The sequence below is a fragment of the Eretmochelys imbricata genome, chromosome 4, assembly GCF_965152235.1.
Source record: "Eretmochelys imbricata isolate rEreImb1 chromosome 4, rEreImb1.hap1, whole genome shotgun sequence".
Taxonomy (NCBI): domain Eukaryota; kingdom Metazoa; phylum Chordata; order Testudines; family Cheloniidae; genus Eretmochelys; species Eretmochelys imbricata.
This window is the reverse complement of record NC_135575.1, coordinates 99,887,876-99,915,728: the sequence shown is the minus strand read 5'-3', so window position 1 is coordinate 99,915,728 and position 27,853 is coordinate 99,887,876. Positions and strand designations below refer to the sequence as shown.

General features: G+C 41.3%; 1 protein-coding gene across 1 annotated transcript in view; it reads right to left on the bottom strand.

Moving 5' to 3' along the window:
- Nucleotides 1–27,853, bottom strand: part of APBB2 (amyloid beta precursor protein binding family B member 2) — a 285,381-nt gene that overhangs the window by 140,839 nt on the left and 116,689 nt on the right. The window contains exon 4 of the mRNA XM_077815721.1: nucleotides 22,845–23,657. Coding sequence (XP_077671847.1) covers nucleotides 22,845–23,657 — 813 coding nt within the window. The remainder of the gene's footprint in view (nucleotides 1–22,844; nucleotides 23,658–27,853) is intronic.

The window sequence follows — 27,853 nt, the reverse complement described above, 5'->3', positions numbered from 1 at the left end:
ATTTAAGCTCCTGCAGTTTTGAGTATAGCTATAAAAGTAGGTAAAGTGAAAAATAATTGCATATGAAAATCCGGAAAGACATAAAAATTAGGCTATTAACTAATATACATCCATTTTGATAGTTTGTGTAATGATCTCAACACCTTGTTCACCCACATTCCCCTAATTTCATTTTTGAAAAAGCAATATTATTCTGCTACTGCACATACATTCCAGTAGCAAACACTGTGCTCAGTTCTGTTAAAAGAACGATACTGCATCACAATCTTAAGCTGAATTTTTTTTCCTTCCCTCCTCCCTCTTCTGTTTTATAGGACTCACTCTCAGAAAAATGTTGGTTTTGTATCAACTGAATTAACCAAGAAATTTCAGCCAAGCAGTTTTCTATGGAAAACTGACATTTTAGGAGACTGCACAAACAGCTACAGTTAGAAGAGTCAGGCTCCAGTAGTAAAATATAATGTAGTTACTCTGGATTGGCCAGCACTGAAAATTAGTTATTTTTTATTAATATTGATTCTGTTATCTTGTAAAGTCCATGTTAGTTACATTACATTTTATGACCAATGTGCTGACTTACCTGCAAAAGACAAAAACATTCCATGAATCACTTTTAAAATAAGATTTTTGGCAGGATGAAATGCAACTGCAGTACTTCTATTATTTTTAATTCTACAACTAAAAAAAAAAAAATCTCATTTATAATCAAGTTTTGTATTGACTGGCCTTCAGACAAAATTATGTACTCCGAATTAGTTTCTAGCAAAGTTGATTGATTTGATGGGTGAAACAAATGTCAACTTCCAAAAATGAACTGAGAATAATTTCCAGATATTAGTCACAGTTTTTGACAGAAACCAATCAGGCACTGCCAGTAAAATGTCTAACACTTTTAAGCCCATTCGTATTTCATTATCTTAAAAGTTGCTTTACCTTGAACTCTAGGATCTGACTGGGATGGACTGTGTCATCTCTTGTCCTGGACGTTTTTCTCCTTGAACGATTTAAAATAAGTAGTCCCAGGGGAGAAATTAGTGACATGTGAAGGAGAAAATAGAAGTCCTCTAATGGATTTCAGACTTACATAAAAACTTTCAAGCTCCAAGGATCACAAGTTTAAAACTTCATCACTTTACTACATAGCAACGGGGAGCTTACAGCAAGATCATATTTACAATATTTACTCCCCATCCACTACACACATTGTTAAACTCTGTCAGCTATCAGCTGACTCTCCACTGACCAAGATTACTTTAACAAAAACAAAGAAACAATTGCATTCAACATACAGAGCTACAGTGATAGTAAAAGAAAATCAGGTGTCAGGAAAACCTAAAATAAAAATAGAGTTTATATTACAAGCCAGTTAAATGAAATATACAGGCATTACTTACAATTACTAGCTGCTCCTGTGCAGTTCAGCCTGAGCTGATCTGCTACCAGCATCCTTTAAGTTTGCTATATACATTTCCCAACAGTTTCATGCTCTCCTTCTGTGTAGTGTCTCCAAATCAGTCTCCCAATCAAACAGAGAAAATAGACTGCTATGTACAACAGACATTTACTTAATTAGTCTAACAAGTAATGGAGTTTTGGGTGGGAGAAAAGAAAAACCACCCCCATCCAACTGCCTGTACATTTCATAGCTGAAACACCACATGTTGGTCATATAAATGATTGCCTTTTCCAATAAGCTAGAAACAAGACAGCTATAAAGGAATTACAGCAGTGTGTGCACACAATGTATTCTCCACTGAATTGATTCCAGCTTGAAAGACATTGATGTATTTTCCTGACTGATTCTGTTCAGGAGACAAGCTTTTGAAACAGTGCATCCAGCCCACAAGCCTATAGATATCCATCACATCAAGATTTAATCAGCTCAGCTGTGGACCACATCAGCAACCCCTTTCCTTTACCTGGAACCCAACCCAAAAAATACATTTATGTGTTATTCCTAGCTGTTTATGTAAACACGAAAAAAATGAAGGGCTCAGCAAAATTTATTGCAAAGATCCACTCTTTGAAGACAAAATTCTTCTTGAGGCTTCTAACCTTCAACTCCCTGAAGGTGCATTGCAGCAATGGTAGAAATTGATTTAGTGAAAAGCTTCTATTAGTGAGAGTGCTGTTCTCATCAGAAAGTCCCTCCCCTTGCTGTAATCAATAATTTAAGCAAAGCCAAGAATCATGTCAGCCAAAATGACCATGGAAACTGATTTTTTTCCCCCCTGTAGAGTAGAAGTAAAATTAAATTAAAGTCTGAACAGGAAATTACCAAAATTAACTCTAGGAACCATAGTTGCATGCCATGGCTTAGATCTTTTTGTTCCCCAAAAGCTTCACAAGTTGAAGAAAGAATCAAAACTTTATTACTAAAAAGGGGAAGACTCTCTAGGTTTAATGTATTCCTCCCAGTGACAGTCTGTTATGCTCAAATAAGAAATCCACTGTACAGAGCTATAACTCTAATTTGAACCTCTGTCTATTATGGCAGTCCTGTTATATCAATATCTGTCAGTGTTTTGCAGCTATCTCCAGGAGTTAATAACACAGCTGAAAAAAAGGCTTCATTTTGAGATGTAGCCTTGCCATATCTCAATCTAAAAGCTATTAAAAATAATAGGGAAATGGGTGTGGTTAATATTATTGTATGTCAGTATTTAGGAAAAATAGTTTAATGAAGACATATTTTTTGTTTGTATAGGTCAAAGTTTTTACTTGAAAATCATATTTGATAAGAAATTAGCCTACAATATCAAATGATTGTATATACAAAATGTACAATATCAAATTTTAACAAGAAAACAGATTCAAGTTTCAAGCTCCCAAGGGACTATTATAAACAGTGAGTAAAAATTGATAGCACACATTTTAAAACTTACAAAACACCTCTCCTGAGCGTCATTTAAGTGTCATAGACAAACCTACTGTGCAAATGAAAGAAAATGCACTGTTAGGCACCAGAAGTCCAGAGTTTAGGCACCATGGGAAGCCCATTTAAAGTCATTATATTATGCCCTGCTGTGTCTTGGTGGTGGAGATTTATGGCCTGATTTTCATAGATGCTAAGCACCCGGGTGCACAACACCTCTGAAAAATCAAGCAATTAATTCTTAACTGTGAAGAATTTACTTGCTTTTATGGAATTGCCTAAAATAAATACTTAATCTTTTCAAGACAGGGACCAAGTAGCCATTCTAAATAGAAGACGGAGTTCAAACTAAGTTCATTTTTGGTGCACCTCCCCCCTGCTTGCAAAACACTTCCCAGTACCATTGTTGCAGGTCAATGGGAACAGCCTTGTATGGGCCTGGATCTGCCCCGTCCCCCATTAGCAGAGGAGAGGTGGCCTCAAATCTTGTCTCTAGCCTAGTTCTTATATTGGCATCCATTACTCCCTGTGTCCAACAGCACCCCTAGTGATAGTATAGTTGTGACTGATCCTGAATTAAGAAATGATGGCCCTGACTCAGTCAAATCGTTTCAGCATGTGCTTAATTTGCACTGATTTCAAATGTGGGCTTAAGTGCTTTGCTGACTAAGGACAGGATTACTCCTGTACTTAAAATCGCTGAAGTCAGGCCTATATCCCTATAAACAGCAGTGTAAATACCTGTGGTGGCCAAACTGAAATAATAATTAAAAAAAAAAGTTTTAGTTTTTGAGGTTTTTAAAAATAAAATGGAAGTAAAACTCAAACCAAAAATTTGTTTAGAATTGAAAAAATTGAAAAAAAATTTTTTTTTCTTTTTCTTGGCTGAAAGTATTTGGCAAATTTGACACAGATTAGTGAAATATTTCGGTTGACCCAAATCTTTATTTGAGGGAGTGGGGCGGAAGGGGTAGAAAATAAAGTTGAATGTTCACCCAGCTCTATTCCTGAGTAATGCAAGAGACTCAAACCAAAGCAGAGCTATTTCAAGCCATTGCACCATCTGAATGGACTGCATGCATTCTCCATAACTTCATACCCAATAACTACATTTAAAGAACATTATTTAGGTTACAAAGTTAAACATTTAAAAGTTAGGAAATGCCAGAATTAAGATTGCCTATGTAACTGTAATTCAGCCTCCTTACATGTAATCTGTGTGATACACAGTTTAATTACATCAGGGGTGGGGAACCTTTTTTCTATCAGGGGCCACTAACCCACAGGAAAAATCGGTGGCGGGCCACACAGCCCAGTGGGCGGGGGTGGGTGGGGCGGAAAGGCTCAAGGCTTCCCTTAGGCTCCAGGGTGGGGTCAGAAATGAGGGATTCAGGGTGCGGGAGGGGGCTCTGGGCTGAGGCAGAGGGTTGGGGTGCAGGCTCTGGTGTGGGGCTGGGGATGAGAGGTTTAGGGTGCAGGAGGGGGCTCTAGGCTGGGGCCAAGGGGCTTGGAGTGCGGGAGGGGGGGCGGGCTCCGGCCAGGTGGTGCTTACCTCAGGCAGCTCCCGGTCGGTGGCACAGCAGGGCTAAAGCAGGCTCCCTTCCAGAAGCGGCTGCCACTTCCAGCGCCTAGGCGGAGGGGCCAGGGGGCTCTGCACAGTGCGTGCTGACCACGCCCGCCCACAGGCACCACCTCCACAGATCCCATTGTCTGTGGTTCCTGGCCCTCAGTCCCTCACTCTCTCACAGAATCCATCTGAAAACAGCTCTGGAAATTAGACTAGCCTACATGACTGCCTATATTCGGCTATCTACTGCTTCAAACCACCTATTAAATTCTGAACTTAAGTACATAAGAATGGCCCTACTGGGTCAGACCACAGGTCCATCTAGCTCATGTCAAGGTTCCTCCCCCACTCTGAACACTAGGGTACAGATGTGGGGACCTGCATGAAAACCTCCTAAGCTTATCTTTACCAGCTTAGGTCAAAACTTCCCCAAGGTACAAAATATTCCACCCTTTGTCCTTTGATTGGCCACTACCACCACCAAACAAATACTGGTTACTGGGGAAGAGCTGTTTGGAAACGTCTTTCCCCCCAAATACTTCCCAAAACCTTGCACCCCACTTTCTGGACAAGGTTTGGTAAAAAGCCTCACCAATTTGTCTAGGTGACTACAGACCCAGACCCTTGGATCTTAAGAACAATGAACAATCCTCCCAACACTTGCACCCCCCCTTTCCTGGGAAATGTTGGATAAAAAGCCTCACCAATTTGCATAGGTGACCACGGACCCAAACCCTGGGATCTCAGAACAATGAAAAAGCGTTCACTTTTCTTACAAGAAGACTTTTAATAGAAATAGGAGTAAATAGAAGTAAAGAAATCCCCTCTGTAAAATCAGGATGGTAGATACCTTACAGGGTAATTAGATTCAAAACAGAGAATCCCTCTAGGCAAAACCTTAAGTTACAAAAAAGATACACAGATGGAAATAGTTATTCTATTCAGCACAATTCTTTTCTCAGCCATTTAAAGAAATCATAATCTAACACATACCTAGCTAGATTACTTACTAAAAGTTCTAAGACTCCATTCCTGGTCTGTCCCCGGCAAAAGCAGCATATAGACAGACAGAGACCCTTTGTTTCTCTCCCTCCTCCCAGCTTTTGAAAGTATCTTGTCTCCTCATTGGTCATTTTGGTCAGGTGCCAGGGAGGTTACCTTTAGCTTCTTAACCCTTTACAGGTGAGAGGAGTTTTCCTCTGGCCAGGAGGGATTTTAAAGGGGTTTACCCTTCCCTTTATATTTATGACAGCCCAGTATCCTGTCTTCTGACAGTGGCCAGTGCCAGGTGCCCCAGAGGGAATGAACAGAACAGGTAATCATCAAGTGATCCATCCCCTGTCGCTCATTCCCAGCTTCTGGCAAACAGAGGCTAGGGACATCATTCCTGCCCATCCTGGCTAATAGCCATTGATGGACCTATCTAGTTCTTTTTTGAACACTGTTATGGTCTTGGCCTTCACAACATCCTCTGGCAAGGAGTTCCACAGGTTGACTGTGCACTGTGTGAAGAAATTGCCCTAGGATCTACTGGTCCTTGTGTCCTATTCTATCAAGAGGAACAGCAGTTCCTTTTCATCTTCCTACAGATTTCAGTATCCACCTTATGAGCATGGACCAAGTGGACTGAATTTTGGCAGGAATTCTATGCAGCTTAGAAAAATGCTTAGGCATAGATTTATCAGGTCAATCTCACTCATATTTCACTCTTTTTTCACAGCTTTATGTGTTGGAAGCAATTTTTTGAAGTCTGGTGTTAATTAGCATTGGATCTTTGCCTGTTTCTTTAATATCCTCTAGACTGTCCTCTTTAATATCCTCTAGACACAGACATTTGGACACATTTCTTACAGATAGATCCTGTTTATAAATTATCTTACTCTCTGGCTTCTCTTATTCAGACACGGATCCTTCCTCCTTACTCTAAGCTAGAGTTGTAAAACAGACTACCCTAAATCTAAGCACAGAACAGTTTCTGGAGCAAGATGCACTCAATCGTATGGAGGAAGCTTAGGGTCTGGAATTATTCTCATTCATGTCTGAGAAAAACAAAGCTCAAAAAGCTTAGAAAAACAGCTTGTGAGGTCAGGGGAAAGGAAAGTCAAGATAACCACTGCTTCTTAAATTTTATTTTCACTGAATATATGCCTTGCTTCCCCTAAAAAGTATTTTAAAAAATCTTTCACATTAGCATAATATACTGTAATCCCAAATAAAAGGGAAAAAATAATATCTGTTAAATATACAAGACCAGTGCAAGACCAGTAAATTGCATTACAAAGCTAGATAGAACAGGATTCTGAAGACACTGTCAGCTGCTATAGCTTCAATCCTCTGATTAAAGCAATGCTGTCAGTCATGTTTCTACATACTCGTCATAAAAGTTTGTTATCTGCATAGTTTGCACGTTTCCCTTTTCCCTCTCAATATTCTCTATTTTCCAGCTAACCAACAGCAAACTTTAGTTTAACCAACAGTTAACTATGGTACACAGAACTTCATTACATGCATTTGTAAAGCCCTCAACACTATAGTATCTGAGCACTACTTGCATGATTAAAAAGAAGCACAGTATTTTCCTCCCAATAGGGAACTATAAATTTTGCCATATGAATCAATAAAAATCCCCCCCCCCCCCCGACAAAACCCAGGGGCCTGCGAGCAGGAGACCAACTGACAATAACATAAGCCAATTGACCAAATTCAGGTGCAGTTGGCAAGATCCTTAGCTGGTATAAAGCCAACAGAAGTCAGTGGAACTATGTCAGTTTACACCACTGATGTTCAGACACAGTATATCTAAAGCATAGGCCTAAGTATAGGAGTTTGAAGTGTTGGATAAACCATCACAAGAAGAGAAGAAAAGGGGAAGCCAGTCCCACACTGCATCACCTGCCAGCAATATCACGGCTGGCGGCAGGACCCTCCAGCTGAAGGGAATTTTAAAAAGGGATTGAAGCAGACTCTGAAGGACCCTGACCGAGAAATCTAGATGTGAAGCAAAGAAGATTTAGAAGTAAGCAGCCCTAAGGATGGAAATCTAGGAGCAATCAAGCCTGGAAAGAAGGCCTGACCTTTATTTTGTCTTATTATTCGTTTGTTAAATAAAACCAAAGCTCAGGAAGGGAGTGAGTTTTTCTGTACACAGAATATGGACTGTGCCTTAAGGGAGATAGAAAAAAGTCACTTCCTTGAAATAAGAGATTTATTTGCCAGAAGTTGGCTACATCGCTAAAGATGTGACTTGGGGTTATGTCCCACAGAGCTTCTTCTAAGGCTTATATTTTGGTTCCTTCAAACTTGAAATGGTGCCAGACTCCTTCACAGGACAGCTGTCTGGGTCAAAACTTTCAGACTTCGGTGCCTAAAGTTAAGAGCATAAATTCCTATTTAGGCACCAATTTTTAAGAAGTAGCCTTATTTTCAAAGGGGCTGAACACCCTAATTTCTCCTTGACTTCAAGTCAGGCAATCTATTTAGGCATCTAAATAAGGATTTGGGTGGCTAACTTTAGAACCCAAATGTGAAAATTTTGTCCTGAACTACACACGTCTCAAAAAAAACAAGCAGGATTCGCTAGTATTACCAAACACCTGATTTTCCAAAGGCTTTGGATGTCCCTTTTTGTCACTGGAAAATTGGGGCTATATAATTTACACAAGCATGATGTATGCAAAGACAGCGTTCAGCATGCATCCAAAGATAGCTGTTCCAGTTCAATTTATCTTGTCCTCCTGCCAGTAGGTCCAAAGTATTTATCATGACTGGAAAACTGTATAAATAATTGATTGGCTGTTTAGAACAAAATTACCAAGTTAAAAACATTGTAAAGACATAAATCTAATCATTTACATGCATCTTAAAAAGGGATAATTAAAGATAGATGAATATGCAGTTAGTTACTCTGAGAGCACAGGAAGTTATGCAGGTATATGCTGTAAACAAGTAGTAATAGAGATATTACGAGTTATTTGGTACATAGGCAGCAATTAGTCAAGTAAGTTTTTGTTACTATAAAATGTAAGTCAATTGGTTAACAATTACCAGTAGCACGCAGACCAAAACCTATACCAGTATCTACACAGATACTGTGTGGCATCAGTAAATAACCATTCAGAGCATCTTCCCTCTGGAAATCAGTGAGTACCGGATCTAATAAAGCCCATCTTTTCTAAAACCAGTCCTACAACTGTCAAGGCTATAATATTGTTTTCCTATCTCATATTTCCTGAATGTTGTCTAGCCACAACTTAATTGAACCCAATTCTATTGTGAACCATGTTCTGGTGATGCATTTCCTAGCAGTTGTCATTAATATTCTGAATTGATGTCATTCTTCAGTTTTGAAGTCTTTGAGTTTGTTTTCGAGCACTAAACTGGGAGTAGGTTGGGTTTTTTGTAAATCAAAGTACATGTTGACAGTATTAGGCATGCTATTGTGTATGTGAGTTGCTTGATATTATTTGCTGAAGTTTGGAAGAATTGGTCCTCTGACTTCTTTGCAATCCTGTAAAAGTTTCTACTGACTTGTCTTTTTTTCACACCAAGGAAACACAGAAATGTGCTTTGAGAGAACAGAACATGTTTGTTAGTTATGTCTGATATAGGGACTGAAAAACAAATATGAATCTTGTAAAGACATTCACTTTAACAGTGTCAAAGCTACCTACTATATTTAGTGGCAGAATTGACCATCTTTCTAAATATTTCTGCATGGTTTCATATCTGCTGAAGTTTTTTTTATCATATAGAAATATTATGCCTGTATGTATTATAAGTCCAATATACCATGCTCCATTTACAAGATTCAAGCTCCTGATTCTCAAGGGAGAGTTTCATTGTGATAACATCTGTATGGGATTTTCAGTGATGAAATTGAAACTCTGTGTTTCCTCAGAGACCACTGGCAGCAAGGCTTTGGTTTAGTGATGTACTGTAAAGGAGACCACTATCTTCAAAATACATTTTATTTTTGATAGCCTTCATATTTATAGCTTGCACCAGAGAGCAAAACTGTATTGTGTTGGCCAGAGGTTCAGCCGCCAAGATGGAGAGAGGGAATAATGACCACACTCGGCTAGGGCCCCTGTTCAGCCCCAAGGGTTCTAAATTCAGGCCATTAATTTGGATTGTTGAAGTGTGGGCAGAGTTTAGGGCTCTGACCCATCAGAAGACTTCATCTCTTAAATCCTGTTAGATTTAATGCTGCAAACAAGTGTGACCATTTTAGGCCCAGATCCTCCAAAGATTTAAGCACACACAAAAGTTATCTTGCTGAAGTCAATGGGACTATTGCAGGCATAAAGTTATGCAAATAAACACAGGCTTAAGTCTTTGCAGAACCAGGGCATTATTCTGTTAAACATTTTTTCTGTATCTAGTAAAGGCACAAAGAACAATCTTCTCGGGCTGGTCAAAGTTTTTCACTGAAACTGTTTTTTATATTTCATGAGAAGTATCTTCTTTCCTTTGAAACACTTGCCTTGTCTGTCGGGGTAGGCCAGTGCTGGTCTGCTGTTCATCAAGCCATGGAAGCTGTTCTGTAGTTCTTTTGGGGTGAATTAACACTGTAGAGGAGGCCTTATTTTGTTCTAGGAATGACTTTATAAACATCTGCCCCATATACACCAGGGTTTGGCATATGATAAGGAAGTCAATTACACCTAAAGCTTTGGGGTTTCTAATTGTTCTGTAAGGATATCTGCCTCTCAGTCAGTCTGGCCATTTTTCTTTTGTTAAGCACTGAATTATAGCGGGAAGGTCAGAGGGTTCCTGTTCATTCTAAGGGCAGGTCTACACTTAAAACACTGCAGCGATGCACCGGCATGGCTTCAGTGGAGACGCTACCTTTGCCAACAGGAAGACTTCTCTCATCGGCATAGGTACTCCACCTCCTCCAGAGATAGTAGCTATGTTGATAATGCAATAAATACAATTATGCTACCACAAGTACAGCTTTAAGAGATTCCTGTATACACTGGGGACACTTCATTATTACAAATTTGGGGGGAAGTATAGTTTGAAGATATAGAATTTTTTTGAAGTCTTTGATTTGCACACCCCTTAATAGTAAACTGTTCTATTGCCAGGATTTTGGTAAACAGTTTAAATTCATTGTAGGGACAAGATGATAGAAAATTATCCAGAAGAAAGGAGAGGAGGATATTGCACTCTGATTTCCAGTAGGTATGTTCTAGGAAAAAGAAAATGTCCCTTTTACAGTATACTTTTGTGTGTGGTGAAATGCTAAGTGTATTCTCTATCTTGGACATGAGTATTTCTCCAGGCATCTGTTAGGCCAATTTTTTTAACAGGATTAAGTGTCTTGGAAAACTTATTCTTCTCTCCTTCCTAAGTGTTATCAGACAACTATTGTCTGCTTTTGTATCTCTTTTCTTTGTTACCTCTTGTGAGGCAGTGGAAATTTTCTACAATATTTTTGTGATGCTCATGTGTGCCTCAGTTTCCTCTCTGCACTTTCCATTGCTTCCCCATGGTTGCAAAAAGGGTTAAAAAGCTGCTCTTGAGACAGAGCAGGAGACGTGAAGTGTTTTGTCACAACTGTCTCAGGTGGAATGAATGGATCATTAAGGACTCACTGGAGGATCCAGAAAAAAACAAACAGGAGCCCCAACTACTGGATGGACTGACTGACCGACACCTATCCAAAGGAATCTGCAGCAGGCAGAACATGTGAACTCAGCATAGCTCGGCAGGAGGGGATAAGGGCTGGCTTTTGGAGAAACTTAGCAGCTCTCTCCTGGGACTGACAGAGAGACAGATACAGAAATGGATTCCATAACAGCTTGGCTGGCTGATTGCTCTGGCTTACCGGGTATGTAACCATGTCTTAATTTTAGTTCTGTATGCAAGCCTAAGGACGACCCAATCCTGTGTTCCAGTCGACTAATAAACTCTACTCTGTTGGCTGCTTGCTTTCACTTTAAATACTCAGAGTCCTGTGCCCTGAAGTGTATAGCACAAGCCTGCCGCAGGAGTCTGGCTTGGCTGGATTTGCTGCAGGGAGCCACAGAGAGAGAAAGGGTTCACTGGTGCTGGAAGGCCCAGTCTGGGAGTTTTGGAGTCTTGGAGGCCAGGGGACTGTCCTGTGGAACTGGGTGGGTCCTTGGGGTCCAGCACACTAAAAGGGTCACTCCCAAGCACCTGGACAGGTTTGTAGAAATTTTGGTGGTGACCAGAACACCCAGAACCCCGCCCCCCGCAAACTCCCCACAAACACCTGCCTAAGGCTCTGGGAGGGAGTTTGGGTGCAAGCTCTGGAATGGGGATGGGGCAGGGGATTGGGGTGCAGGCTCTGGGAGGGAATTTTGGTGCAGAAGGGGTGAGAGGTCATGCTCCGGGAGGGAGTTTGGGAACAAAAGTAGGTGCAGGGGAGGGGTGGGAGTGCAAGAGGGAGTGGGGGGGGTGCGGGGTTCAGGATGGGGGTGTGGGAGGGGGTGAGGGGTGCAGGCTTTGGGAGGGAGTTTGGGGGCAAGAGGATGTGCGGGGGTGGGGGTGCAGGAGGAAATCTGGGGGCCGAAGGGTGTGTTTGCGGAGGGGATGTGGATTCAGGCTCTGGAAGTGGATGGGGGGGTTCGATGCTTACCAGTGGCTCCTAGCCGGGGCAGGCCGGGGGGGGTCTCCTCACGCTGCTGTCTCCAGGCACCGCCCCTGAAGCTTCCCATTGGCTGCAGGGGTGTTTGGGGCTGGGGCAGCGCGCAGCAGCACAACCCCCTCACACGGGCTGCAAGAACCTGCCAGCAGCCATGTGGAACGAGAGCGTAGGAAGCTGCTCAGCCCCGCTGCGCAGCTGTGTGGCTGCGGGAGCCCCCGGGCTGTTTTAAATCGCCCGGGGGAAGCATGGGGGGAGTGTGTGTGTGTGGGGGGGAAACTTTGCTGGAGCTGGGCCACTGGGACAGGAATATTCCTGGTGCCCAGGCACCACGGGCCCATAGAACTCGCCGCCCATGCTCCCAAGGGACTGGTTACAGGCTATGGCATAAACCAGACCCTGTGAATCCATGACCCCTGTTTTCCTTTGCTCCCTGACATGTATTGCTGGAGCATCAAGGAGAGGGTTACAGAACATGAAACTGCTGGATTATCTTGCTACTTTATTCTCATGACCTGAAGTGTCACTGGAACTGTGTGAAACTTTGAGTGTGTCTCTGTAAGCTCTAACTGAATAGTAAATACTTCTCTGTGCCTTGTTAAGATGCTCAGTGTTGCAATGCCTAATTGATTTAGGAGCCCAAGTCTCATTTTCAAAAGGGCTTCAGGCACTTGGGAGCTAAGTGTCTAAATCCTTTTTGAAAATGAGACTTGGGCACTGCAATACTGATTGCAGCAACAACTAATTACCTTTACAAACCTGGGCCTTACAGCCTCTCCCTCTCCAGAATCTGAGTCTATACAGTCCCCACTAGTTATTCAGTGTAACTGCAGAAGGCAGAATAAGAACAAAATACAAGATATTCAAAAAACAGACACTGCCACTTCAGCTATGGATCAGAATTTAAACCAAATTAAAAATCTATAAATTAAGTGAACAAATGTTTAATATTAAATTAAAAAAGAAAACCTTTGTCCACCTACTTTTCTGAAAAGCAGCTTTCCAGAGGATAGGCTAGAAGTATTCCTTGAGATTCTTTAAGACCAGCTTCTCCAGCCCATTAGGCAGCTTGAAGTGGCCAGATATGGCCAGTGGAGAACTCTGCCTGTGCAAGTATCCACTGATACAATTCTGGTGGAGGTGGCTTTGCCACTCCCTCTGGCAGCTGTCCCCTGAACCCCAGTGTGGGTCACAGGGGGAAGGAGGCATGTTGGGAGAGTTCTGGTGGGTATTGCTTCATAAATAACAAATCAATTTATTAACACTGATTAATTTGCTACATCTGTGTGAGGTAGGGATTGCACCCATTTTACAGATAAATGAACGGACCCTGGACTTCAGGAAAGCAGACTTCGACTCCCTCAGGGAAGGGATGGCCAGGATCCCCTGGGGGACTAACTTGAAGGGGAAAGGAGTCCAGGAGAGCTGGCTGTATTTCAAGGAATCCTTGTTGAGGTTACAGGGACAAACCATCCCGATGAGTCGAAAGAATAGTAAATATGGCAGGCGACCAGCTTGGCTTAACGGTGAAATCCTAGCGGATCTTAAACATAAAAAAGAAGCTCACAAGAAGTGGAAGGTTGGACATATGACCAGGGAAGAGTATAAAAATATTGCTCGGGCATGTAGGAATGAAATCAGGAGGGCCAAATCGCACCTGGAGCTGCAGCTAGCGAGAGATGTCAAGAGTAACAAGAAGGGTTTCTTCAGGTATGTTGGCAACAAGAAGAAAGTCAAGGAAAGTGTGGGCCCCTTACTGAATGAGGGAGGCAACCTAGTGACAGAGGATGTGGAAAAAGCTAATGTACTCAATGCTTTTTTTGCCTCTGTTTTCACTAACAAGGTCAGCTCCCAGACTGCTACGCTGGGCATCATAAAATGGGGAAGAGATGGCCAGCCCTCTGTGGAGATAGAGGTGGTTAGGGACTATTTAGAAAAGCTGGACGTGCACAAGTCCATGGGGCCGGACGAGTTGCATCCGAGAGTGCTGAAGGAATTGGCAGCTGTGATTGCAGAGCCATTGGCCATTATCTTTGAAAACTCGTGGCGAACCGGGGAAGTCCCGGATGACTGGAAAAAGGCTAATGTAGTGCCAATCTTTAAAAAAGGGAAGAAGGAGGATCCTGGGAACTACAGGCCAGTCAGCCTCACCTCAGTCCCTGGAAAAATCATGGAGCAGGTCCTCAAAGAATCAATCTTGAAGTACTTGCATGAGAGGAAAGTGATCAGGAACAGCCAGCATGGATTCACCAAGGGAAGGTCATGCCTGACTAATCTAATCGCCTTTTATCATGAGATTACTGGTTCTGTGGATGAAGGGAAAGCAGTGGATGTATTGTTTCTTGACTTTAGCAAAGCTTTTGACACGGTCTCCCACAGTATTCTTGTCAGCAAGTTAAGGAAGTATGGGCTGGATGAATGCACTATAGGGTGGGTAGAAAGCTGGTTAGATTGTCGGGCTCAACGGGTAGTGATCAATGGCTCCATGTCTAGTTGGCAGCCGGTGTCAAGTGGAGTGCCCCAGGGGTCGGTCCTGGGGCCGGTTTTGTTCAATATCTTCATAAATGATCTGGAGGATGGTGTGGATTGCACTCTCAGCAAATTTGCGGACGATACTAAACTGGGAGGAGTGGTAGATACGCTGGAGGGGAGGGATAGGATACAGAAGGACCTAGACAAATTGGAGGATTGGGCCAAAAGAAATCTGATGAGGTTCAATAAGGATAAGTGCAGGGTCCTGCACTTAGGACGGAAGAATCCAATGCACCGCTACAGACTAGGGACCGAATGGCTAGGCAGCAGTTCTGCGGAAAAGGACCTAGGGGTGACAGTGGACGAGAAGCTGGATATGAGTCAGCAGTGTGCCCTTGTTGCCAAGAAGGCCAATGGCATTTTGGGATGTATAAGTAGGGGCATAGCGAGCAGATCGAGAGACGTGATCGTCCCCCTCTATTCGACATTGGTGAGGCCTCATCTGGAGTACTGTGTCCAGTTTTGGGCCCCACACTACAAGAAGGATGTGGATAAATTGGAGAGAGTCCAGCGAAGGGCAACAAAAATGATTAGGGGTCTAGAACACATGACTTATGAGGAGAGGCTGAGGGAGCTCGGATTGTTTAGCCTGCAGAAGAGAAGAATGAGGGGGGATTTGATAGCTGCTTTCAACTACCTGAAAGGGGGTTCCAAAGAGGATGGCTCTAGACTGTTCTCAATGGTAGCAGATGACAGAACGAGGAGTAATGGTCTCAAGTTGCAGTGGGGGAGGTTTAGATTGGATATTAGGAAAAACTTTTTCACTAAGAGGGTGGTGAAACACTGGAATGCGTTGCCTAGGGAGGTGGTGGAATCTCCTTCCTTGGAAGTTTTTAAGGTCAGGCTTGACAAAGCCCTGGCTGGGATGATTTAACTGGGAATTGGTCCTGCTTCGAGCAGGGGGTTGGACTAGATGACCTTCAGGGGTCCCTTCCAACCCTGATATTCTATGATTCTATGATTCTATGAAGTGAGTTAGAAGTATAAAAGGTTCAATCCTACTTCTATTAGAGTCCATGGCAAAGTTCCTATTAAACTAAATGTGAGAACGATTATCCCCTAAGGGACCTGTAAACTTGGCCACTGCCTCTCTGTGCTGAGGAGTTGATAGGCCATCCCTGAGCATCTCCCTCCTTCTCCTTACTGGAAGGAGAAGGGGCTAGGGTGATGCTGGAAGCCATCTTGACCATTGCTTCCCCTTGATACAATGGAGGGAACAGAATGGAACTATTTTCCCCTCATCACAGGGAACAGAGGGCCATATTTAATGTCTCCCTGCCTGCAATGATCTCAGTAGATCGGCACGGGTTACTTGGAGCTGCAGAGTTCCTGGGAAATCTTCATAACCTTTCCGGGACCTGAATTTCACCATCTGGTAACTGCTGGAACAGACTCACATGAAGTCAGATTAACATACTCTGACCATGGTGAGAAATAACAAGTGTTGTCCAATTAAAAAAAGGGAGAAGGCATCTTTTTCTTTTAAGAGCGACTGAATGGCTGAAAAACTGACAGTTAAAACCGGACAGATAAGATCATGTTTATACCTTTTGCTAGCAGGAAGAGTAGGCATTGCCAAATAAGAGATTAAATATTACCTATTTTTAAAATAACATTTCATAGCAGTAACTGCTGACTGCTGGCTTTGCAGTCACTTACATTTTAAAAAAAGAAAACATTGAAGGATTTCTTTTTTAATAGATGCAGATTATGTTGTTATACTATCTTATGCTGCAAATCCAAAAAGTGCAAAGTGGAGGATGTATTTCTATATATATATAGAGCCAGTCTTTTACTTATTTCCCCCCTTTCACTGAAATGTGATTTTACTTGTAAATAGCAGAGAGTCTGCATTTAAAAACACTGTTCATGTTTATCATCTCTCAGTTATATCCACTCACCAATACAAACACACACACACACACACACACACACACAATGGAGGACAGTCACTTAGGGTATGTCTACATTGCAGTTAGACACCTATGGCTGGCTCAAAGTTTGTGGGGCTGGGACTAAGGGGCTGTCTAATTGCAGTGCAGATGTTCAGTCTTGGCTTGTAGCTGGAGCTTTGGGACCCTCCCACCTCAGAGGGTCCTAGAGCCTGCGCTTCAGCCTGAGCATCTACACAAAGGATGACCAAACTTACTGACCCTCTGAGCCGCATACAACTGTCTTCAGAAGTTCGAGAGCCAGAGTGTGCCTGCAGGAGCTTGACGCTTCAGCCCTGCAGGAAGTGCCTGCTGGGGCTTAGGACTTCAGCTCTGCTCCCGCTGAAGCCCCAAACCCCGGCAGGCACGCCCCACAGGGCTGAAGCCCTGAGCCCCTCCTCCCTGATGGGCAGAAGCCCCTACCCCATCACCCTGCTGCAAGGCAGAAGTCCCGAGCTCCCCCCGCCCCCGAGTCTGGTAGGTGGAGAATGGGGGTGGGGACCTCCGAGAGCCACACTTAAAAACGGCTCATGAGCCACAGTTTGGCCACCCTTGGTCTACACAACAATTAAACAGCCCCATGAGCCTGAGTCAACTGGCATGGGCCAGCTGTGGGTTTTTAATTGCAGTGTAAACATACGCCTCTTTTCTCCGTTTATTGTATTTAGCACCTTGTGTAACAAGTCTTGAGAGACTGAGTTCATTTAGAACAAGAATGTGCATTCATTAATCTTTGTATACAATAAGTAAAAGTTTGAATCAACAAATTAAAATGATCGTTACAATGTTGCATGTGGGTTAGAAGTCTTAAACAGTATTTATTATAAAAAAATAAAAAAGTTATTATGAGATGGTTCACTAACTAAATCAGCAGAGTTATTCTACTTCCCAACATCTAAGATCATCATAATGGTCTAAATTTAAAACCCTTCCTTGCCACAAGTTCAGGATATGCAAGAATATTGTAGATTTTAAACCTAGATTCTCACGTTTCCAGTTCTGCAACCAATGACATGCCCATTTTGTTCAAACTAATATTAAAGTTTATTAACTGTTTCATTAAGAAATATTTTCCATGAGATTCAGAGGGCGGAAAATAATAGAAATAAAATTACTCAGAGGAAAACAACAAAATGCTCCTTTAACACCATGGCAATATGTATCTGAATTACATATTAACACTGAACACCTATTTTAAGGTATTGAGTGCTCTTTGAAACTAGAATTTTTCCCTTTTACTAATGGAATTTTAACAATAGGAAGAGTTTTCCTTCTCACAGCATGTAAAACTACATCCAGAAGTTTTTGTTGTTTTCAGCCTAAATCACTTCTAAGAGAAAAATAAGGTACAGCTAAATGCACACAAACATATGCCATGAATAACCTGACACACTTTAAAGTCTGAAGAGTCCATTGTTTTGAAAATTTCCCATCTCTCTAAAGCTGTCAAGAATAAAGAATTTATTTCACCATGTTGCACTGCAGCAGTTTTAAAAGAAGAAAACAACAAGGAATACTAGCTTTATGTAAGATGAAATATTAATTTTCAAAAACGCTCTGATTCCCTAAGGTACAGGGATACCACACGAAATCATACACCCTATGCTGGTTCACTAATTTTACAGCATTTAGAAATTATTACTTATTCCTCAACTCACCCAAAAATCAACTATTAATCCCTTACAAATTGCTTCTACCTGGATTAGATTCAATTTAACTCCAAACCTAACTAAAAATCTATAGAAAGACTCAATAAGTCTCTGGATCAGCCCTTTAAAATAAAATTTCACCCACTGCAGGGACCATTAAAATACAAAAAAAATATTACTTGATCTCTCAGTGTTTCTGAAGCACGCATCTCTGCAATATCTAGTAGCTGCCAATTTGTAGGCCAGATATAAATGAAATCATCATGATGTACAGTAAGCATTTGTGGATTAAAGACCCCCTTCACTATCTACTAGGAAATGATCAGATAAAGGCACAGGTGGTTAAGATGAAAACCACCCAAAACTGTTCTTCACACCTTTATCAAAAAGGCAAGTTCAAATCATTCACTGGATTTACCAGCCAATACAGATGGTTCACGCCTTATTTTACAATCCTAGCAGCTAGATAAATGGACTTGATAAATGGACTAGATAAATGGACTTGATCATGGGCCACAGACTCCTGTGGATGCCCAGTGGTCCAAATCACTGAAGACATCTGTGAATGGAGTCACTGCTGAGAACTACTTTCAGAAAATTTGCTTGATATTAAGTATGTCTAAAGATACTTCCGGGAATCACGATTTTTGCTGTTTTTACTAGTGAAGGATTTTTTCCCCCCAAAATTGGAGCTGCTGATACTCAACATCTTTTAAAAAATCAGGCTTTAACTGTCTTACAAAGCACCAGTCATGACATCCATGAGCCACTGCAAAGGAAAATACCACATTTGGCTTCTTGACCTCTTTCTGTCACATCAACAAACTATCCACTCTAGAAGATGCCAGAGGTGAATTAAAGATGGTAAATTAGCACAACACTCAGGTGTTTTAATGCTCTGGGAGCTTTAAAATGGGCACTAACGGTTAAAATGGGCACTAATGGTTAAAATCCTTAAATTTGCAAAAAAAAAACCCCAAAAACTTAACTTCTTAGGAAAAAACCTTTTAAGAACCAAGAAATTGCCATACTGGATCAGACCAATGTTTCATTTAGTTCAGTGCTCCATCTCCGACACTGACCAGTACTAGAAGCTTCACAGGACGGGGAAAGAATCCCTCATATTACATGAAGTGACCGTTTTCTGAAATTTTTCTCAATAGTTTCTCTCAATTTTCTAAATATTATTTTCCTGCAGTTCAAGTATAAAGGAATAAAAAAGTTCAGGAGTGAAATTCTGGTCCCACTGACTTCAGTGAGGCCACGAGTTTACTCCAGAAACCATAGCAGTCTGGGCAGTCCGTCATAGAAACGCCACTTCACTGCACAACGAAAGAGCTCATTCTGGGGGAAGAAATGGATTGGAGAGCCTAAAGTTATCATTTTCAGAAGCTGGCATTACTTCGGCTTACATTGTCCCCGTTTAACAACATTAGCTCTTAAAAATGATGCCTGCTTACATTTGACTGAGAGGGGAGATAATTTACTACTGCTTTTGTTCGTGGGAGAGGGACAATTGTTTTTTGGGGCTGGGGGGGAGTCGTCACAATATAAAAACTATTTTTAAATGAAAGCTTACAATCCACAATAAAGAAAAAAATCCAGAAATTGCTCAAAGGCCCTAAAGGTTACAGAATAAAAGAGCTTATTTGTACCCACAATTCTCCAGGGCCTCATCCGTGGAGACTGTCAATTATGCAGAGAGCTAGTGAACACAATATTAAACCATTTAATCAAACATATACTGCAGATGCCACTAACATTTTCTTCAACTGGTTTCTTGCTTCAGACAACAAAGACGCAGACTGTACATGATGTACACTAAGAAAGAATATCAAATCAGAAATTGAGATCTTATTATACTGACCACGTCTAGTCTAACAAAGAGAAATCTTTAACTCTAGATACTACAGCAATACGATAATAATAATTATTAATAACGGAGAAAGATCAAATCCAACTAAAGTTAGTACACCTGGTATTAAGGGTTTATTCAGGGTTTTTATTCATTTGTTTTATATTTTTAATTCTTACAGTTATAGAGCCAAATATACCACTGGGTTAACTAGGCACAACTCTAATGAAATCACAGGAGTTGCATGCACTTACTCCAGCTGTGAATTTGGCCAAAAATGCACTGTTGAACAATTTTGATATAAAACTACTGCACTCCTGTAGCGAAACACACTTGTAATACATACATAGGTATGATAATTTCTTTGGCCCCAGATCACCTTTACAGAGAACAGGATTTGCCTCCCCACAAACTAATATCCTTTCATACAAATCCAAATATAAAAAGGTGACAAAGTCCATTAACTACAGTAAATGAATTATTTGCAGCTTTAAAAATAATATAGAAGAGCTGTAAATTGCAACAATGCTACCGCAGTAGTCACCATTATTGTTCAAATAATTAATGGACCCCGGCTTTCAAAACGTGAAACCCAGTGATTTCAACTTCTGAAATAGCATACAGAACAGCAGAATACAGCATAAAATGCATTATTTAAATGTCAGATTTTTTTAAAAGGATATCCTAAAATGGGGGTTTTTTCTAATAGATTTGAATATTTTTAAAAAAACATCTTTCCGCCCTGTAAAGCCTCAAAAGCTTGAAATAAATATATCTTATCCTGTAGATTTTGTACTCATACACCATGTACCAGAATTACCAGCTCACATCACCATTAGTGCGTTAGATGCACCTTCTGTTTGTTTTAAATTAATAATTTCTCAGCAACAAAGGGCTAGGTGTTTAAAAGAAATGAATGATCATCTGGAACTGATTAAGTGCTTTGAATTTTAAAAAATTAAGGTCAAATTTAGGATCCACCATCATTGGGACCTCAGCTGCGGTACCTGACAGTGCCCCTTTTATAGAAGGTTGTCAGCTTTCTTAATTTTATGAGGAGCTATGTATTAGAGTATGTCTACACTACGAAATTAGGTCGAATTTATAGAAGTCGGTTTTTTAGAAATCGGTTTTATATATTCGAGTGTGTGTGTCCCCACAGAAAATGCTCTAAGTGCATTAAGTGCATTAACTCGGCGGAGTGCTTCCACAGTACCGAGGCTAGAGTCGACTTCCGGAGTGTTGCACTGTGGGTAGCTATCCCACAGTTCCCGCAGTCTCCACTGCCCATTGGAATTCTGAGTTGAGATCCCAATGCCTGATGGGGCTAAAACATTGTCGCGGGTGGTTCTGGGTACATATCGTCAGGCCCCCGTTCCCTCCCTCCCTCCGTGAAAGCAAGGGCATAAAATCGTTTCGCGCCTTTTTTCCTGAGTTACCTGTGCAGACGCCATACCACGGCAAGCACAGAGCCCACTCAGCTCACTGTCACCGTATGTCTCCTGGGTGCTGGCAGACGCGTTACTGCATTGCTACACAGCAGCAGCAACCCATTGCCTTGTGGCAGCAGACGGTGCAATAGGACTGGTAGCCGTCATCGTCACGTCCGAGGTGCTCCTGGTCGCCTCTGTGAGGTCGATCAGGAGTGCCTGGGCAGACATGGGCGCAGGGACTAAATTTGGAGTGACTTGACCAGGTCATTCTCTTTAGTCCTGCAGTCAGTCCTATTGAACCGTCTTATGGTGAGCAGGCAGGCGATACGGATTGCTAGCAGTCGTACTGTACCATCTTCTGCCGGGCAGGCAAGAGATGAGGATGGCTAGCAGTCGTACTGTACCATCTTCTGCAGAGCAGCCATTAGAGGTGGATGGCAAGCAGTCCTTCTGCACCGTCTGCTGCCAGCCAAAGATGTAAAAGATAGATGGAGTGGATCAAAACAAGAAATAGACCAGATTTGTTTTGTATTCATTTGCTTCCCCCCGCCCCACCGTATAGGGGACTCATTCCTATAGGTCACACTGCAGTTACTCACAGAGAAGGTGCAGCGAGGTAAATCTAGCCATGTATCAATCAGAGGCCAGACTAACCTCTTTGTTCCAATAAGAACAATAACTTAAGTGCACCATTTCTTATTGGAACCCTCCGTGAAGTCCTGCCTGAAATACTCCTTGATGTAAAGCCACCCCCTTTGTGATTTTAACTCCCTGTAAGCCAACCCTGTAAGCCATGTCGTCAGTTGCCCCTCCCTGCGTCAGAGCAACGGCAAACAATCGTGCATCTGAGTTGAGAGTGCTGTCCAGAGCAGTCACAATGGAGCACTCTGGGATAGCTCCCGGAGGCCAATACCATCGAATTGTGTCCACAGTACCCCAAATTTGACCTGGCAAGGCCGATTTCAGCGCTAATCCACTTGTCAGGGGTGGAGTAAGGAAATCGATTTTAAGAGCCCTTTAAGTCGAAATAAAGGGCTTCATCATGTGGACGGGTGCAGGTTTACAACGATTTAACGCTGCTAAATTCGACCTAAAGTCCTAGTGTAGACCAGGGCTTAGTCTCACCATTAGGTTTAGCTATGATTTACTTCATTCATATATTTCAGGGCCAGAAGGGACCATAATGATCATCTAATCTTACCTCGGGACTCATAACTCTCCCAAAACAAGCTACTGCTTGGTAAGGAGAATTGTAATGTCCCTTTCTTCTCCCAGATTGTCTCACTTATCCCCAGCTGTCTATACAATGAGAATCAAGAGAAACAACAAACACATTTTTAAAGAATGATAGTTATTAAGAGTTGAGGGAAACATTTCTTCACTTTTGTACCTGTTTCATCAGGTGAACTTGGAGAAGCACTGTCCTGCGATAACGTTGTCCAGCTGGAGTCTTCATCACTTGGAGCCAGGTTTTGAATCCGATGTAATGCACAATCTGTTTTGGCTCCAGTTTTAGGATGGTCCTTCTTAGTCTCAGGACTTGATGATACAGTGGCTACTTGGCCATCTTCTGGACTGGACAGCTTGTTTTGTTTCTGAGGCAACACATCCCCATTGACAATCATGGTAGAAGCCTGGCTGTTACTTTGTGCCGCTTTCTCCTCCATCACTACATGGCTGTTCCCAAAATTTTGTTCTAGTTCCCTGGTTGATGTTTCCAGATCTGCATAGTAATTTAGGAAGCTCTTGCTCCTCCTAGGTTGAGAAGAGAATATTTCACAGCCTGCAGAATCCTGAGGGGTTGGCTCTTTACCTTCTAACTTCTCAGAAGTTATGTTTATGCCTGCAGTCATAGTGAGATTTTTGTTGGGATCCTGTTGCCCCTGTTCTGCTGCTTTTCTAAGCTGATTTTCTCCATTCTTCACCAGCTTTATATTGGCAGAGTTGTTCCCCAGAAGGGGCTGTGCTGCTGGATCCGAAAGGCCCATGGCTGTCTGAATGTTAGTTAATGCATATTTTTTCCTGCATTTTGGGGGAGTGCTGTTCTTTGTTTCTGTATGCTTTATTTCCGCATTCAATAGTTCATTATGGGAGGAGCGTAGGTTAAGAGTATTTGGGGGAGTGGCAGGATTATTGCGATTCACAATGTCTGTCGTGCTATTGCTTGCCATAAACACAGCCAACGCGTCCACACTGGAGTCAACTAGAAAAGAAAAACAAATATTCATGAGATACATTAATTGTATACTCCTTGTAACAGAGCTTTTGGAAATGGGATGCAACGTTTTATGTAATGTGCAAAGAATAGTTTCTACAAACTAAGCAGGAAGGAGGACAGACACCTCAACAGAAAAGATCAGTTTATTAAATATGGAGGTCCAAAGGCAAAAAGGGTGGAGATGACATTGGGAAATGTTAAGTTGTTAAGAAAAGTATACAAGGTTTTTGACCCCAAATTTTATTTTACATTTTTGCATGTTTGAGCTACTGTGTTCCAACTAGGTAAATTCTGGGGAGGGAAAGAAGTACTTTGCATCTGCTTTGCAGCCCTGAAGTTCATCATCCTCTCTCTCTCACTAAAACTTAAATGTTTCACCGCCTCATCAGCCAAGGAGTAGGGCAAGAATTTCTTTAGGACTCATCAGTAGTGAGTTGATGAATGCCTGAAGAGTGAGTGGCCCTACAGACCAAAGCAAGACACTACTCCCTTTCCACTCTGGTAGAAATGAAACATTGTTATTGCTTATTTTAGGGCTGACTGGCAAAGCCAGCTATTGCCTCTTAACAGCTTCAAGAAATGTACCACAGCTGTTTGCAAATTTTATTGTACAGCTGTTTGCTAATTTTTTGGCAATTCTCTAGTGTTTTTACGCATACATGCTATGCTATTTTGTTAGCTATAGTGTTTTTATAATACTGTACATATTTAGCAACAATTTTTTCACATCCGCACAAAAAACACAATTTGGCAAATTTATCCCTGATGCAATTCTACTGATTCCTAAGAAGTTACTCCAGGGATGAATGTGGCCCACTATTTTTATAGTTCACAACATCTTTGGCTATTGATAAGCTGTACTTTCAAAGGGAGACTCCATATATTCCGTAACTGGACTACAACATTCTTCTACTTTTCTTAGTGGTTTGCAACTTGTGGGCAAACTCTCAGCTTGTCCGAGACATTGCTCAAGCTCTCAGAGAACTAGGCTTGGGCAGGGAGAGGATTTTCAGACTGTGATGAAATGATCAAGTAAAGGATTTTTTATTTAAAAAAAGAAAAAAGTAGCTTTTGTTTCCTCTGCTGCCTACTGTCACTGCCATAGTAAAGTATGGCTCCCATTAATCATAATAAATACACCCTGAATGCTTCCTGTTACTCACTCTTTTGAGAGGCCAATTAGTAATCACTCCCTCTGACAGAGTATGAAGCACCGTCTCCGTTTGTTCCTAGTTCTCAGACAGGGCTGATTTGCACAGTAAAATGAGGGGTTGGCTGTAGGTATATCCATGGATAAAAAACTATAGTCTGAGCCAGCCACTGGGAGAACTTTCTAGTTAAGATGTATTGCACCTTTGAGTATTAAATATGTGAAAGAAGAGACTACTGTAAAATGTGGATTTAAAAAAAATTAAGAACTTGTGGGCTTTTTCTTAATATACAAAATTAGGAACACTATATGAAAGGTTTAATTAAATTCAGGTACACTTGTTAACCTTACAGTTTAACTTATTTTCAAAATTACATATTTCATTTCATTTAAACCTTAGAAAACAGACTAATGTATCCTTTACTCTCTCTTTTCCTCTGTATCACAGACGTAGAGTAACTTCCAGTCCTAAGGGGTGGTTTACAAAGGGTTTAAACACACGATTTTTCATGATCTGATTACTGTGATTTCCTCAAATTCTGGTCTGTTAGCCTTCTAACTTTAGTTTTAGTTATTTAGTTAATAATAAATGTGTATTTTTATTATTGTAACCATGGGACGTTTCAAAAATATCACAAATTTCTGAAATTTGTGTGTTTCCCACAGATAATTAAATACTTTTAAGAGTTGCCATCTCACATCTTGTCCGTCAGATTGATACTTCAAGATGCAAAGTAATGTCATGACTCATCTGGTTGAGGTCTCAACATAAAGTTATGCACAAGGGCCCTCTGTTATAAAAGCATGTATGTAGATTTTTTTGTCTCAGAACAAGAAGTTACTTGAATTTATTGATTTGCTTTTTTAATTTCTTTTGGTTTGGTTTTTAATTTCTTTTGGTCTGAACGCAATCTAGACGTTAAACACTCATAGACTTTAAGGTCAGAAGGAATCATCGTGATTATCTAGTCTGACCTCCTGCACATCGCAGGCCACAAAACCTCACCAACTCACTTCTGACTTATAACCTATAATAGATCCATAACCTCTGCTGAGTTACTTAAATCCTTACATCATGATTTAAAGACTTCAAGTTACAGAGAATCCACCATTTACACTAGTTTACACCCTGGCCCCATGCTGCTGAGGAAGGTGAAAAATACCAGAGTCTCTGCCAATCTAACTTGGGGGAAAATTCCTTCTTGACCCCTAATATGACAATCAGTTAGACCCTGAGTATATGGCAAGACCCAAGAGCAAGACATCTGGGAAAGAATTCTCTGTAGTAACTCAGAGCCCTCCCTACCTAGTGTCCCATCACTGGCTGCTGGAGATATTTGCTGCTAGCAGTCGCAGATCAGTTACGTACCATTATACGCAGTCTCATCATATCATCCCCTCAATAAACCTATCAAGTTCAGTCTTGAAGCCAGTTAGGTTTTTTGCCCCCACTGTTTCCCTTAGAGTGGTGTTCCAGAACTTCACTTCTCTGATGGTTAGAAACCTTTGTCTCATTTCAAAACTAAACTTGTTGATGAGCAGATAATATCCGTTTGTTCTTGTGTCCTCATTGGCCCTTAATTTAAGTAACTCCTCTCCCTCCTTGGTATTTATTCCTCTGATGTCTTTACAGATAGCAACCATATCTCCCCTCAGCCTTCTTTTGGTTAGGCTAAACAAGCCAAGCCCTTTGAGTCTCCTAAGTAGGTTTTCCATTCCTCTGATCATCCTAGTTGCCCTTCTCTGCACCTGTTCCAGTTTGAATTCATCTTTCTTAAACATGGGAGACCAGAACTGCACAGAGTATTCCAGGTGAGGTCTCACCAGTGCCTTGTATAACGGTACTACCGCTTCCCTGTCTCTACTGGCAATACCTCGCCTGATGCAACCTACGACTGCATTAGCCTTTTTCATGGCCGCATCACATTGGTGGCTCATTGTCATCCTGTGATCAACCAACACACTCTTTGTAAAACTTTTAAGGAAAGGATAATTGTGACCCCTGCCAGTTTATGCCTGGTAGAGTGTCCAAAATTGTATGCTATTTATGCAGGCCAGTTTTTGAAATCAGAAAATCATAGTACATTTCAATAAAATAAAACGTAAAATAATAATAATAATCATCATCATCTAACTATGACAACCTGAAATAAGATTACAATCTATATACAGTTAATTAACAGTTAATTAATATTGTTACAAGCAGGCACCCCAGTTGTGAAGATTCCAGTGTCCACTGCAATGTTTTTCTAACTACTTTTTGTCTCAAACAGAATTCTTAAGAAACATATATCTTCCTAGATAAAGTTCAAACACATCCTTCCACATGATTTACTCAGTCTCCAGTGGATTGCATTTCAAATGACAAAATCAACATATGGAGACGTAAGTACAAACCAACATGATTATTAGTCTACTAAGTAAACATCTACCACGAATACTGACTCATTCCTAGAAAGTGAATCATGAGCTAAGGTTTTAAATGGCTCAACATGAAGTTATTGTACCTCACTGTTGTTTATACATTACATTGTTTATACAGGTTTCAGAGTAGCAGCCATGTTAGTCTGTATTCGCAAAAAGAAAAGGAGTACTTGTGGCATCTTAGAGACTAACAAATTTATTTGAGAATGCATCCGATGAAGTGAGCTGTAGCTCACGAAAGCTTATGCTCAAATAAATTTGTTAGTCTCTAAGGTGCCACAAGAACTCCTTTTCTTCTTATTGTTTATACATTAACTCAAATGTGCAACTCCTAACCATCATAGCCTAAGTAGTGCACATATTTAGATGAGGGAGTATGTCCTCTCATGAAGTAGATTTTTGGTTATCTTCCATTGACCCTGCCGTCATACTCATCTACACACTCATTTACAAAGTGCTGTTCCTACGCTATCAGGCAGCTTCTGCATCCTATAATTTGTATTCCATTCCTTGTTCTACCTGAAACTGAAGTATTAAACAGAGCTAGGAGCAGCATCAGTTAGAAACAAATGAGTTGGGAATTAGTATTAATAGGTGTGGGGAGGAT